This window comes from Protobothrops mucrosquamatus, unplaced genomic scaffold (assembly GCF_001527695.2).
Source record: "Protobothrops mucrosquamatus isolate PMUCROS unplaced genomic scaffold, P.Mucros_1.0 scaffold_176, whole genome shotgun sequence".
Taxonomy (NCBI): Eukaryota; Metazoa; Chordata; class Lepidosauria; order Squamata; family Viperidae; genus Protobothrops; species Protobothrops mucrosquamatus.
The window spans coordinates 415107-430181 of NW_015386252.1; the positions used below are offsets into that span (position 1 = coordinate 415107).

Genomic DNA, 15075 nt, shown 5'->3' on the forward strand with positions numbered 1-15075 from the left:
TGCACACAATTTGTACAAGGCTCACATTGCCTTGGGGGAAAAGCCTGGTGTGACCAGTCGCTGCCTCGTGAAAGGCCAGCCAGGCATGCCTCAGCAGCAGTGGGAAGTAAAAGAAAATGAAAGTCAGCTGGGGCTGATAGGGCAGCAGAGGCAACAGAAAAAATGGTGGCCAAAAGAGCAGAAATGGGGGCAGATAGGTGGGTGGGGAGAATTGAAAAGAAAGCAATTCCTTACCTTACTGAGGCTCAAGGCTTGGAGGAACTAAGCCAGGATTGACCTGGTTTGGGGTGGGTTCTTGCCTAATAATCACGCAGGATTCGGTTAGTGATGGCAATGGGAAGAGCTGGATTTGGGCCACCAAGAGATGAAGTCAAAAGGCATTAGACTTTATGACTACCTCATTTAGCAATAGAAATTCTGATCACAATTCCTGTCATTAACCAGGAATTAGATGTACACAATTTAGTCAAAACATTTTAGAAAATTCTGTGTTATAAATTGTGCATCAAATTGGAGAAAATCCACCAAGTGAAGCCACTTCCTCATTGTAGGGGAGGGAGTATTGCAAGTTATCTTGAGGACTACATGCAGTGGTCCTAAGAGTGGTAAAAAGGTATTAAATAAATAAAGGTACTTGATTTAATAAAAATAATACTACTTGCTTATTCTGATATTCAATATAAATGATCACAGTACAAATTATGAAAGTTAACTCTTGTGCTTTTAGGTGTTTAGATGAATACAGAAAAAGAGAATATTATGCTGCTGTAAAAATTCAGAGTTGGTTTCGAGGGTGCAAAGTCCGGGCATACATCAGGTAATTTAAGTTGTGCCTATAAACATTATAAATATGTTTACGTGAAAACTAATATACATGCCTACTTAGAGCAGAGATCACTCTTATTGAATTTCATGGATGTTATTTTCAGATGTATGTATAGAATAAAAGTTTTAATAAACTTTATGCCGCATAAATATGGAAATAAATATAATGATACTTTGAGGCTTACTTAATCTAACTTTCAGATTCAGGAACTACCTCCCGCTGAACTGTAGTTTTATTAACAATTTTTTAAACAATGATGCTTTGTTGAATGATTTTGTTCCTTTGAAAAGGATTGTGTAAAGATTGGTTTGGGAAACTTGAAAAAAGGAGACAATCAATAAAAGCCCAGCTTCTTTATTTGCAGGAATATTAAGCAGTCCTGTTAGGAATGTTAAGATTCAAACCTCAAAATTTCCTCTTTATTTCTACCTTTGCTGCTGTGTTTTTTTCTTGTCTAATTTCTAAATCCTTTTTTACATGAAAGGGGAAGTTTAGGTTTAATGTTCATTTTCTTACAAAATGTAGAAAAGGATTGCAATTTTTTTTCATGTTTGCTGCTCTTTGAAATTGGTTAACAGGAAAGAAGTATTGAAACCTATATATGGGGGGCTAGTACAAGAACAAGAACATTTGTTATATAATCAACAACCATTTTGTTGATTATATGACAAATTAATACTGAAAAGGTCATGTTTTAAACAGCATTAAGAATTATATTCAACATGCTATATTGAATGTAACTATCAAGAGAGTATCTCTCAAGATACACTATTCAGAATACAAATTGTTCTGAAACCGAAATTGATAAAATTGATACTGAAATTTCATATTCAGAAACTTAAAAGCTGTAAAAATCTCTTATTAATTTGCAGTATTATATCCTTACTAAAGTATTTTGTTTTAGGTATCTGAACAAGATGATGGTATTTATTCAGAAATGGTGGCGGGGTTATCAAGGGCGGAAAAAATTCAGAAAAATGCTGGAGGTAAAATTATGTTTCTAAAACTATATTTTAAATTTTCCATAATTTGCACCAGCACAAAATAGGTGCAATTATTTCATTCGAAGAAATATTTAATATATTATGTATTTTCAATTTCTGCATTTTTGGTCATGCATGAGTGTTCAGATATTTGAAAAATAAAGTAAATAGGCTCAGATAAAAAATAAATAAATCTTATATTTTTGCTGTTTGGATTTTGTGCATTGCAGAACAGGATCTCATTGCTTCCTTGTGCTACTACTCTCTTATTCAGCAGTAAGCACAGAATCCTGCTACTTTTGTCAGGTGCCAAAGTGTTGTTGCACGTTCCAGCCTTTTTGGGTGTGTATGTGCCATCAAATGTCTGTAGAAAAGGAGTGAGGCTTGTTGCACAACATTGCAGTTCTACTCTCATCAGTTCAATCTTCCCTTCCATCCCTATGGACACTGCTGCTATTGTTTAGAATTCCTAGCAGATAGCACAACTGACTAGCCTTATATGGGATTTGAAGTTAAGCAGAAGGAGGCTTAATAGTATAGGTACTTCTCCTTTAGCAACTGCCACAGATAACAACGGTTCACAAATATAGTACTAGTAAACAGTAATAAAAAATAATTTTCTGATCAATCCATGAATTCACAACAACAAAAGCATTCAGTGTAAAACCGATTAAGGTTTAAGCCACAACCATGAGCTGGTGGGAGATCAACTAATTAAGGTCACAAAACTGAGCCTTTTAACTTGCAGTTAGCACATTTTAGGAAAGTGCTGCATTAGAGAGAAAAGCAGATTCTTGCTCTACAAGGACGGCAAAAAAGGGGAAAAAAACCAAGCACCAGGGACAGGACATTATAAGAGAGAACTTCATTTGAATGAGATGGCAGCAACCAGCAATCTTTGCAACATCTTTCTCTCTCCCTCTCCCTCAGTCACATGGTTAACTTAGCAATTGTGTCACTTAATAATAATCTCTCTGGAAACAATTGCAGTCACTAAACAAGAACTACATGTATCTGATTGGAAGGTAACCAGTGAATTCCTTGGATGTAGTCTAGACTCAGAAGTTGAAAAAAAAAATCAGTTAACATATTTATTGCTGCCAAGAAAACTGCATGGATGTCTTCATTCTGATCCACATAGTGACCAAGGATCACATTTTATTTGAGGACGTCTTTATTTTTTAATCGAGCTTCCATACTTGATGAATGGAGCAATGGGCATCCATGAAGCTGAGGAGAGTTATACAGCTTTCTTCTTTTACCCTTTAAAATAGAGCATCAAAATTTTGGAAAGTATAAAAGCTACTTTAGAACTGCTATCGTGTCCCACATTCAAGCACTTTAAGATATAAGATGGTAAAGCTTTATAGATGTAATCCAGAGATAATATATAAATCTAGTTACTAGTACCGTAAAAACTATGAAAGTAGCAGTTCTAGTTCAAGTTCAAGTTTTAACTTGTCACCTCTGATCCATAGCATTCCATTCCCATTACAGGCTATTTGAAACATACTGGTAAAGCAGAGTTAGATAAAAGATTCAGCTATGGAATGAACAGAAAAATATTCTCATTGGCTCCTATCTATTGTAGGGATTTGGATAGGAGGTGAATTTTATCACCAAGCTGAAGGATTTCATGGCTTTTTTTTTTCCCCAAAGAGTTTTCTCTATTTTTTTTCTTTTGGGTATATTATTAAGGAAGCAATATAATATTAAGGTAAGCATTTTAAAAAGTGGCTTAATTAAACAAAGGCAATAATGCCTCAACTAATGTAATGAAGAAAGGGAATCTAAAATGAAGTGGCATCATTGTGTTCATTTGTAAATAACATATTGCAGCCAACTGCTTCTTAATTGCCCAAACAGTTGATAAATAATCCAGTCCTGCTGCTCTCCACAGACAATTTGCTTTGGATCAGACTAGGCAATTCCAATAACACTAATTACAGTGAAACTCTTTTGCAGTGAATTTTTTTTTTTGCCAGGAGGGAAGATCGAGAGTACAGGGAACTGCATATCAAGGAGAGGTTCTTTCTCTCTGATTTGTAGTTAAAACACACTCCCAACCCCCCAGAGTCTGCATGTTATGCTAAATAAAGGACGTTCTTCTATCTTGAAAGTACTTATTTTACTTTTTTTATGATACTGTTGTGAATTATGTTCATTTTGCATTGGTAATTAGAGGGTGGAACAGATGTGAGAGCTTAGTGTAAAGTGATGTATCCATTAAAATAACCTATCTTGCCAAGTGAGTGTTTGCTGTAACAGGAGATTCTTTCACTAAGAGCAGAATTCATCTTTATTGGAAGGGAACCAGGAAATGTTTTCTATATCAGGGGATTCACTATAACATGTTATCATTGTATTTATGATTTTATGATGTTAGAATGAATATTAAATGAAACAAAATTCCCAAGGATTACTCAGGAGGCAACTAAGTACATAACGTTTAGTACAGATGGTTGGAAGGCACAATTTTGCTCCATCACTGCATCCATATCCTTGAATGATTTCGACTGAAGACAGCATTTCTTTGAATTTTTCATTAAACCAGGCATCTTGAAATATGAATTCCTTTTATGTTTCTGTGAGTTTTGGTTAAAAGAACCCTGGTGAATAAATCATATAATACTATATGTCACCAGCACTTGTGAATATTTCTGCTTTGTTATTCTACTCTCAGTAGAGCACCATTGATTATCAAACTCAGCGGAGAGCATTTTATGATCATATATCTCCATTAGCTGCTGGTTTGACTACCATAGATTTTTCTGGTTAAGCCTGCATTATGTATTAGCAAGCCCATCTCTTCAATTCTAAGTTTGATTTTATTCCATCCAAACCTAAAACTCTTATTATGTATTATGTATAAAAATTCTTACCTTTTCTATGTAAAAATAGAAGTATAGTATTTGTGTAACTGAAATATATGCCATATTTTTCTCTCTACCCCTTGATTCACAGACAGCATATTTTATTATGAAGATGAATTTCTACAATGAAATGGCTGTCAGGGTAAATATTTCTTCACTTGTTAAACAAATGAAAAGTCAATTGTGCTCTGAATTTGCTTTTAATAAAATAAGCAACCCAGAATAATATATACTTGATTGATATGCTGATGTTAAAGTGAGGAAATGGTACATAGTTACAAATTTCAAGTTATGCTAAATAAACCCAAGTTGCATTTTTGAAATTTTTTGTTACATTTAAAGATACAAAATCATTGTCTTTTCTAAATATTGTGGCATTTTATCTTAGGTGGAAGAAACATTTAAATTTGTATGCATTTGCATTTAAATCCCACACTTCATTTATGATATTCAGGATTTGCTAAATAGATTTTACTGGTCTCATCCAGGCACTGAATAAATATCTGCTTAAGTTTAAAAAGTACATTTTATGATGTGACTAAAAAAACAATCTTACAGTAATGGCCTGAACTTTCTGCCATGCTCCACATTTTCCTAACTAGATTAAGAACTACAAATGTTACTATGTAATTTGGTGTGGTTCTCATTGATGCAAGATGTTCCAATAGACTTGCATAAATAGGTGCAGGCAGAAAAGAAAAACACCTGGCTAATATAATTATGGTCCTGTATCATCACATGTTCTTTAACATTGTACCTTAATTATATTTGACCTACTATTTCAAACTTATATTTGGAGCCATAAAATAATAAAGAAAACAATAATTATAATGCATAATTTTCTCTGAATCAGATTTACTTTTATAATAGTAGACTGTGATATAGTAGCCTTATTTTCATTTGGAAGATTTAAGAGTTGTTGTGAAGAAAAGTAATCCCCATTTTTTAAAAAAAATTCTGTATGAGCAGATGGCTTCTGATATATCAAGGTTTTGCCATTTGTTTAGCATTTAAAATAAACATTATTTATAAGACCACTTATATTTTGATGTTACTTAATGAGGAATATACATCATTGATTTAACTAGCTTAAGAGGTCATTCAGAACTTGCCCGTTAACAAGCTGTAATCTGCTGAGCGCACAATGACTTTGTTTAAAATTATCTGTTTGGTACTGATCAATGACAATAATTGTTTGGTACCAATCACCACAGAAACTTGTTAATTACTTTGAAGGGCATATATTTTGTAAGGGAGGGTAAATATTCACCTTGGAATTATAAGAGATACAAGTGGTGTTCTATTTTCTATGAAATGTGGATATTGGTGGGTCAGGTTATTGGGTAAAATCAGAAAAAAATGATTTGATATGTGGAGAAAAATTGTACAAGATAGGACTTTACGGTTTATGTAATATACAAATAATTGATTGACAGACTGACTGATTTGTGTATTTATGTACCATCAAGATTCCAAAATTCAAAGGCATTAATACCCTTTCTGTCATGGTATTTCAAAGTCTAATTCCTTGCATCCATGGTGTATCACAGGGGAAAAACCATTGCCTGCACACCTCTGATCTTTTTAAATATGGACATATCATGGCATCTGAATTCTTTTCCAAGGCTTTTGTTACTATCCTATCAAGTGCTAGTCTGTAGCTTATTTCTTGATTGCTGCTCCTTTACTAATGATAGTTGATCCTAAATAGCAGAAGCTATCCATCACTTTCATTATTAGAGCTTGCAAAACATTTGCATTTTCAGCTATCAGAGTAGCGTCATCAACATAGCACAGATTGCTGATCTTTCTTTCTCCCAGATTTAAAACCACCCTCTTTTTTTCCTGTTCAACCTCCCTTATTATATATTCAACATACAGGTTGAATAACCAAGGAGAGAGTGTACAGTCTAGTCTCATTTCTTTTGCTGATCTGGAGCTAGTGTTTTTCACCATGTCCTGTCTGGACTGTGGCTTCTTGCCCAGTTGTTTTACATGAATACAATAGGATGTTGTGGGATTCTCATTTTCCCATTTTCCCATTTTCCACATCTTGACATAATATACCTGAAAGCCTTTCTATTGTCAACATAATGACTTCTTTTACTATTCTTTGGCCTTCCCAATTATCCAGCATATATGAGCAACATTGTCTCTTGTTCTTTGTCCTTTTCTAAAATGACTATGACTATCTGGCATTTAACTTTCCATGTTGGATGGTGCAGTATATAAAAGATAAAGGGCATATAGAGGCCTGAATGCATTGGAAAATGAGAGACAGCACTAATATATATACCAACATGCAATATTAAAATTAGTAAATGTCAGACCTGCCCCCAAATTCCAATTGATTGAAGTGAAAAGAACTTTTACTAAAGGTGTTGGTTGCAGGAAGCTGAGGCAGAATCTGAAGTTCCCGCTCACCTATACAAAGAGCCAAATCAAATGTTCCTATCTCTCTCCCCAGTGTCTGATCCTTTGCCATCCAATCCAGGATCGTCATGACGTTGTGAGCAACTCCGGGTTGTTTAGGCTGCTGAAATTTCACACCCAAGGCAAGCGGCCTTGAAGATGCCCAGCTCTGGCCTTCTTCACATGTCAGCTCCCTCTCCCCATTTCCCACCATTAGATACACAGGTGTGGATTGCCCCAAATGCCTCCCCCTCCCTTCCCCTTTGATGTCAGGATGCCAGCAAGGCACTAGACCCACAATGGAGATCCTGACAATAAGGGTTACATAAACAGATTCCTCCCCCCAAACATACATGCTATATAATATCTATGTTTAAGGAGTAAACACTAAAGATATTATGGCAACATAATATAAGATTATACCAAACATTTTTAAAATTCAGCTGAAAATAATATCATTTATCTGTCGGTAGTCCTTGACCTACAACAATTCAGCGACCATTTGAAGTTATGGTAGTGTTGATCAATCCCCAAAGTTACAGCTGTTGTAGTCACAGGATAGCAATTCTGGCACTTGGCAACCCGCCTGCACTTACAACTGCAGGGGCGCTTCAACTTCCCCTCACACCTATCTCCACCATCTCTGGCCTTTTGGTCCCCTGTACTCTGCAGCCTCTGCAGTCCCAGCTGACTTTTTGTCATCTTCTGCTCCTGCTCCTGACCCTGCATGCCTGCCCTGACCTTTCATAAGATAGCTACTAGCCACACAAGGCTTTGTTTCCAAGGTCTTGCACTGCAGTTTCCTTGTGGGACCTGAGGAAGATGGTCTCTCACGTGGTCAGCAAAGTACCAGGATGGGCATGCCTCATCAGCAGTGAGAGCAAGAAGGCAGCAAAGGTAAGCTGGGATAGCAGAGTATACGGTGGCAGAGGTCTCGGGGTGCAGAGCTGCACATTGCACTGCTGGGCTGTGGCTTCACACTGTGCTTCCTGGGGGATTCCTGGGATAGCTGCAGCTTTGTACTGTGTTGCTGAGGTGACTGAGGCTTTGTGCTATGCTACAGTTCAAGGTTTCTTGCAGTCCTGGAGCTGTGGCAAACCAAAAACCCCCTGAGCTGCAGCATAGCAGGTAAACCTGGAGCTGGCAGTTCTGGGGCCACTTGCTTTTCCACAAGCAGGGTGCAGGGAAGCAAAAAGACAGAAATAGGCAAGTGAGGACAGTGGAAGTGGAAGAATGAGATCCAGAAATAATTAATAAGGAATTTGTATGTCCACCCAATGTTTATGACTCTGGACAGTGTTCATCCATCAAAATCAAATGAAAATCATAGAGTTGAAAGGGACCCAGGAGGTCATCAAGTCCAATCCAATGCACACTGCAAAAATCATTACACCAGGCCCGATAGCTGACTATCCAACTTATGATGCAGGAGAGTAAATCTCTTGGTGAAAGAGATAAAAAGGAGTGTGCCAGTCTTCAGTCAATTGCACCCATCCAGTTAGAACCTCCAAACTAACTGAAGATTTTGTATAGTTATGCTAATAATCAAACCAATATTTAGACTATTAGAATAAATTAAATGGGATGCATTCTACAAAGGATATTAATTACTTCTACCGTATGTATGTTTGCCAGTTCATTCTTATCTGCAACACCAATCTTACTTATGCTCAGGGCTGGGAAGGGACCAAGGCCAGAATGGGCTTTTTTAATTACTAATTTCCAGATATTTGCCAATTACAATGGTAAAATGTAGCTATTTGGGAAAGTAGTTTGTCAAACATTTTATTTAAAATTAGAACAACATTCTAGATGAATGGCTAGCTCATTTTAAACTGGACCAGAGGTTGAAGAATATCCATGTTTTGCTCATAGCAAATTCTTCTAAGCTTATTGACACTCCATTTTTTCTTTTTAAAAAGAATGATTTGCTTTTTATAATTATTTTGAAACAAGATGGGAGAAGAGAGAGAAGAGATCCCCTTTTACTGAACTCCTTAAGTAATTTACTTCTTCTAGGTGGCTTCATTGTTTTACGTGGTTTTCTAATTGGTTCTTACCCTTCTGAACTGATTTATATATTATTTGTCTTGGTATCAAATATATGTCGTATATTTTAATTTTTTGTACTGATTTTTAACAGTCACTGTGTGCTTTTAATAGAAAAGCAGGATGAACATATCTTAAATTACTAAATTAATATGAAGACATACGAGTGAAAAAAATATTTTTATATACCAGCTTAGGTCATTCTTCATTCCCCAGAATAGTTCTGGCAATTTCTTAATTACCCAAGCTCAGTTTTTTTATAGCTTTTCTAGTTTAGTGAACAATAAAATTTGGGCAAAGTCAGAAATGTTATTGTTATTCCCAGGAATTTTAATATTTTATTTATTTATTACAACTTTTGAATATAGAGTTAATTTCATCAGAAGTTCCATAGCACTTAAACAATTTTGGGAGCACTTTATTGAATAGCACAGTTTTTACTGAAGAAGTTTGAAGGAGCAAAGGTACAAGCAGTGTCTTATAGCTAAGTATCTTGATACGCCTCCACCTTCTGAAAAGCTACTAGCCTGAAGGTGGTAGATAAGTAAGTTTTATATAGTGTAAAGGCAAATCCTGATTCATAACATATTTGATAGGATCTCTTATCAGTATTTTCATTCTACTAAGGTGGAAATGACATTTTTTTTCCTGGGGAAGGACTACAGGAACAGACTTCCACTTCTCACAATCTGTTCAAAAGATTCTAATTAGGTTATGATGTTATAAAAAGTGATGGATGGTGAAGCAGATACTTTAATTAAAAGTCTTATGATTCTTAACAGTTGAACAAGTGGATTTCTGTGTGATATACCAATATTGTTATAATATGATACTTTAAAATATAAAATAATAAATAAGTGAACTGCCCATTTGTTTACTACATGTAGTTAGTTATCTTTCTCAACTTTGATTTCACTTATTTAGTGTAATGTTTATGATTTATCTTAACAGTATTATTAATAGCAAGTAGCCAAGTAATTATGTATTTATATCAGTATAATAATTTTAGGGAGTTTTGTATTCCTAAAATTAATGAAAAGGCAAATATGTATGCATGCAGTTGTGCTCCTTGCAGAATAAAATATTTCTTATAATGTTTGGCAGTTATTTCTCTATTGCAAAGAAACCAACTCTCAATGAAGCAAATATATGTACTCTTTTTTCCCTAGATTCAAAAAAGATGGCGAGGCTACTACGTCCGAAAATATATCCATAATTATTATGCGCTAAAGAAGTACTTGGAAGTTGTTGCATTGAATAATGAGATGGTCAGGTAAAAATGAAAGTACCGAGTAGTAAAATAGATATTTTTAAATGGTAATATTAAAAAAGGTTTAAATAATTCATAGTGCTAATTAGGCTATTCATCATAGAAAGAATTGCCTTTTTCATCCCAGTACGAAAACTGGTCTGTTTTATCTTCAACCTAAGTGTGTGTTTTCAAATTATTATTTCATTTATACCACTATGCAGGTAAGTATGATACAATTGAACCTATCTAAATTGGAGCAAAACTGAAATGCATTAACGAGAGAATTTCTCTCCATAGAAAGTTTCGTGGAACTCCTGAGCAGGTGAATCTGCAGAATAATGCAGTACTATTAAAAGTTTGCTATTTTAACCTTTTTGTGAGGTTACACAATTCTGAGCAAAGGATAAGGCAAGTACTATAAGGTTATGGTAATTCTGTGCTGCATCAGTACTATCTTACAGTAGGTAGAGCTGCCAGGTTTAAACAAGGAATACATATTGTCATCTGCTCTACTGAGAAAACCTGCCTTGAGTGGGCCAGCCCAAGATTAGTCTAATCCCTATTCCTCCAAGGTATTTAGCTATCGATTTAAAATCAATTTTTCAAATTCCATCCCTTTTATTTCTCGGGCTTTATTTTGCTTTTTAGGCTATAGGACTAAATCCCGAGATAGCATCTGTATCTTTATTTATCACTAGGTGTGTTTTTTTTCTTATTCTAATGTTAAAATAATGGGAGAAGCCTTATTTGGCAGATATTTTTTCTTTTAAGCAACTCTGGGAGATGGCTTACATTTACTTTAACCTTCTGGAAGTAGTTTTTGTTCAGATGAAATATTATGCTGTGTTGCAATATTTTGTTATTGTAGTGATAATAACATTTTGCCTGGTTTAACATTCACTATTACTACAAATAATAAACATGTAGTTAGAAACTTAATGGCATTTGGAAACATATAATTGATGATATATGTTATGTTATAGGTGAGATCAGAAAGCTAGATGTCTGGAAAGGCCATTTTGTCATTATATTTATGTAACACATATATAGAATAATGTTTTCATAGGGATACTGTGCCTCTCACAAAGATAAATTGGTTTGATTAATTTAAAGGCTGAGTATGCATTTGCTAGAGGTGTACACTTGTAACCTATCACTTCATATGCAAAAACTGCCCCAGGTTATGAATGAGAAAATGATTTCATGAAATTAAAAACTAGTCTCATAGATAGAGATAGGCAGCATTCAGAAAATATTATGACACTCATAAAAGGATTTTTTTCCCAGTACACTTAGATTTCCTTTTACTTTTCATATACACGGTGGCTTTAATTATTATTTAATGTTTTGCTGGATTAAAGGTATGCAATCAACTGAAAAAAATATTAATTCATTAGAATCTGTTAGCCACTAGCTTTTTGCTATGACTTGTAGCATTAAGCTTAATCATCATCATCATCATCATCATCATCATCATCATCATCATCATCAGTCTGAATATCTGGCTGACTGTGCAATGATCATAATAATAATAATAACTTTATTGTCACTTTGAATGTACACCAATTGGCATACATCAAAATGAAATTTCGTTGCATACAGCTCTCAAAGGGTCACCACCTCCAATATACACTCCTTGTTCATGGCCAGCTCAAGTTACAGATCTTCCATTTCAGTCTCTAGGGAGCGAACGATGGCAAACAAGACAACCTCGCCTCCTTTCCTTTTTCTGATCTTGTCTCTTCCACCTTTTCCTTAGAGGGGCCTCACTCCTTTTTGCCCCTGGAGAACGCTGCTGCCGCCGCCACCAACTCCTCCAAAAGCCTCTCTCCCATCCTCTGGGCCTGCCGACAGTCTCATCCAGTTCCATCCATTCGAAATAGGGTTACACTGAAGACCACTGGATCAGGCTAGAAATTATGAGACAAACATGAGATTCTCAACTGTATTGGTCTCATAACATGACTGTAGGAGTATTCAGAATTTGCAGAGAAAAATTAAATGGAGGAGATGCTTGTGCTTTGCTCACTCGTCAACTTTCCCTTTAAAATCCTTTCCAAACTGTTCAAACTGTACTCAGGCTGCTTGAGATGTAGAATTCACACAGTTGTAAGAAGAATAACGGGGAGTATATTTATAAGAGAAAATCCCTGGACAGTACCAGCAACGTATGGTCCCTTCCATGAAATGTTTCTGTAGTAGGTAGAGTTTTAGTTTTATTAGCATTAGCATTGATGTGTGGGTTTTTATAAATAATTTTATTAAAATTACAATTGGAAAAGTAAAAACTAATATGAACTGCAAAAAAATATAAAAATGAAAAGTGCAGGAAAAATGAGAAAAGGGAGTAAAAAGGAAAATAGAACAAAAAAAGAATAAAGTAACTTCTCCCTTTATCACAAGTAAATATTTATTAAATTAACACCATCTCTTAAGATAGAACAGATGCAGTATTTGCCCACCATCCATATATGAAGTTAGATATTCTTAAAATTAATTTCAGCATCAGCTGGTAAAAATATTTTGTTCCTTTTTGTATTAATGTGTCTAATCTGAGTGTTGTTTTCCTTTAAGTAATCTTTCATTTCCTTGGTTTCTACCACTGACAACATTCAAACACTTCTTATCCTGTTATTTTTCCAGCAAACCCAAAAACTCAGAGTTTTCCATGGGAAGGATTATGATATTTAATTACAAATTCTCATTTCAAAACCATCTAGACCCTTAGTCCATTTTTAACAGTCACTTTGAATCCCTTTTCACTGTTTATTAAAAACAATAGTATTTTTCAACATTTTAAAGTAATGTGTTAAACTTTCTCAAACTTAAAGGAAACTTGCCCATTGAATACAATTAAAAACTTGCCATTCCAAAGTTTCTTAATACTAAAAAATAATTCCAAAATTGGAAGAGATAAGATTTGATCAAGCTTTTGATTCATTAAAAAAAAAAGCTGGTTTACCCCTATGAGTAGCTAAGATGGTATTCTTGACTCCCAGCTACTCAACTCAGAAGCCAATTGCAAAACCTTTCTCCCTGCGATCTACTCATAAGCAGACATAGAGAGTAAACAAGTTATCTCACATTCTCTCCTTCCAGAGAGATGTTGCTGGTCCAGTTTCTGCATCCAGCCATCCTGGATTCTGTAGACACCATCCTGTTCAAAAAGGGATGTCTAGCTCACTATGAATCCTCACTGGAGGCCCCACATTAGCATTGACCTATTATTGATCTGTTCAATAAGTGAGCATCTTTGGATGGTTTAGAATGTGATTTGCAACAATAAAAAGAACAAAAAATAAAAATAGTCAATAAATAACACAGTAATATAAAAACTCATAACATACAGAGTCCTAATAGAATACAGGACAAAAAAAATCAGAACTAACCCTAACCCTAGCAAAAGATAAACTGTTTCTAATGAATTGTTGGTAACGTTATTGCTATTTTCAAGTATAAATAGTCCTCAACTTACTACCACAATTGAACCCAAAATTTCTGTTGCTGAGCAAGACAGTTAAGTGAATTTTGCCTCATTTTACAACCTTTCTTGCTATACTTGTTAAGTGAATCATTGCAGTTGTTAAGTTAATAACACGGATGTTGTGAATCTGGCTTCCCCATTGGCTTTGCTTGTCAGAAGATAATCACATGAGCCCAGGGCACTTAAATTGTCATAAATACGAATCAGTTGCCAGGCATCCTAATTTTAATCATGACCACGAGAATGCTGCAACTATCTTAAGTGTGAAAAACCATCATAAATTACTTTGTTCAATGTAACTTTGAGTGGTCGCTAAACAAACTGTTTCAAGTCAAGGACTACCTGTAATATGTAGGACCTTCCCACTGAGAATTATTAGGAGCTTGTAGTCTGGACAGTAGGTGTATGTTGTGGTGGCCCAGGAATATTAAATGTTTCAGACAATTTAGAAACAGCTTGTATGTACTCCATTTGATTATGAGGAAATATTTTGACAGGACTTGGATAACTACTATGGGCATTTTGTATCAAGTATAGAATTTGCAGTCAGGAGCAGAGATTAAATACAGTAGTCCTTGCTAAATGACCATTTGTTTAGTGACCATTTGAAATTACAGTGGCTGAATGAACCTATGCCCAAAGTTACAGCTGTTGCAGTGCACCTGCAATCATGTGATTGTGATTTGAGTGATTGGCAACCTGTTTGCACTTACACTGGGTTGCCAAGCACCCTGCTGTCGTTTGAATACCATTTACAATCTTCACTCCTGGTTTCTCCAGAAAGTTAATAGCCAAAAGCTGCCTGGCAGATTGATTCAACCCCACTTGGTACTGAGTCCCAATGCCAAGCAGTTCTTCTGCCTTCAAAGAGGCTGACTGAAAATGTCCTTCAATGCATGGAATCTGGGGGAATTCCTGAATGAAACATGGATTCCAAAGGCCAAGCCCCAGTCCGCCCACCCAGGGAAGGAGTTTTCTTCTGCACTTGGAGAAAAAGAGCTGCCTGCTCTCCTTCAGCTGCTCTTTTGCTCCATTCAGTTAACAACCGCAACTGGGAGAGCTGGGATTGTGGTCATTGAGTGAAGTGGCTATGTGGGTGTTTTACTTAATGACCACAACAAACTTTCAACTGAAATTCTAGGCTCAGTTGTGGTTGTTATGAGAGGACTACTGAATCTAGTCAGATGATTAGTAAC

The 15075-nt window shown here is 35.4% G+C and overlaps 1 protein-coding gene across 1 annotated transcript in view; it reads left to right on the forward strand.

Moving 5' to 3' along the window:
- Window positions 1-15075, forward strand: part of SPATA17 (spermatogenesis associated 17) — an 80502-nt gene that overhangs the window by 3896 nt on the left and 61531 nt on the right. Inside the window, exons 2-5 of the mRNA XM_015822534.2 lie at window positions 728-817; window positions 1731-1812; window positions 4774-4824; window positions 10313-10416. Of these exons, the coding sequence (XP_015678020.1) occupies window positions 728-817; window positions 1731-1812; window positions 4774-4824; window positions 10313-10416 (327 nt within the window). The remainder of the gene's footprint in view (window positions 1-727; window positions 818-1730; window positions 1813-4773; window positions 4825-10312; window positions 10417-15075) is intronic.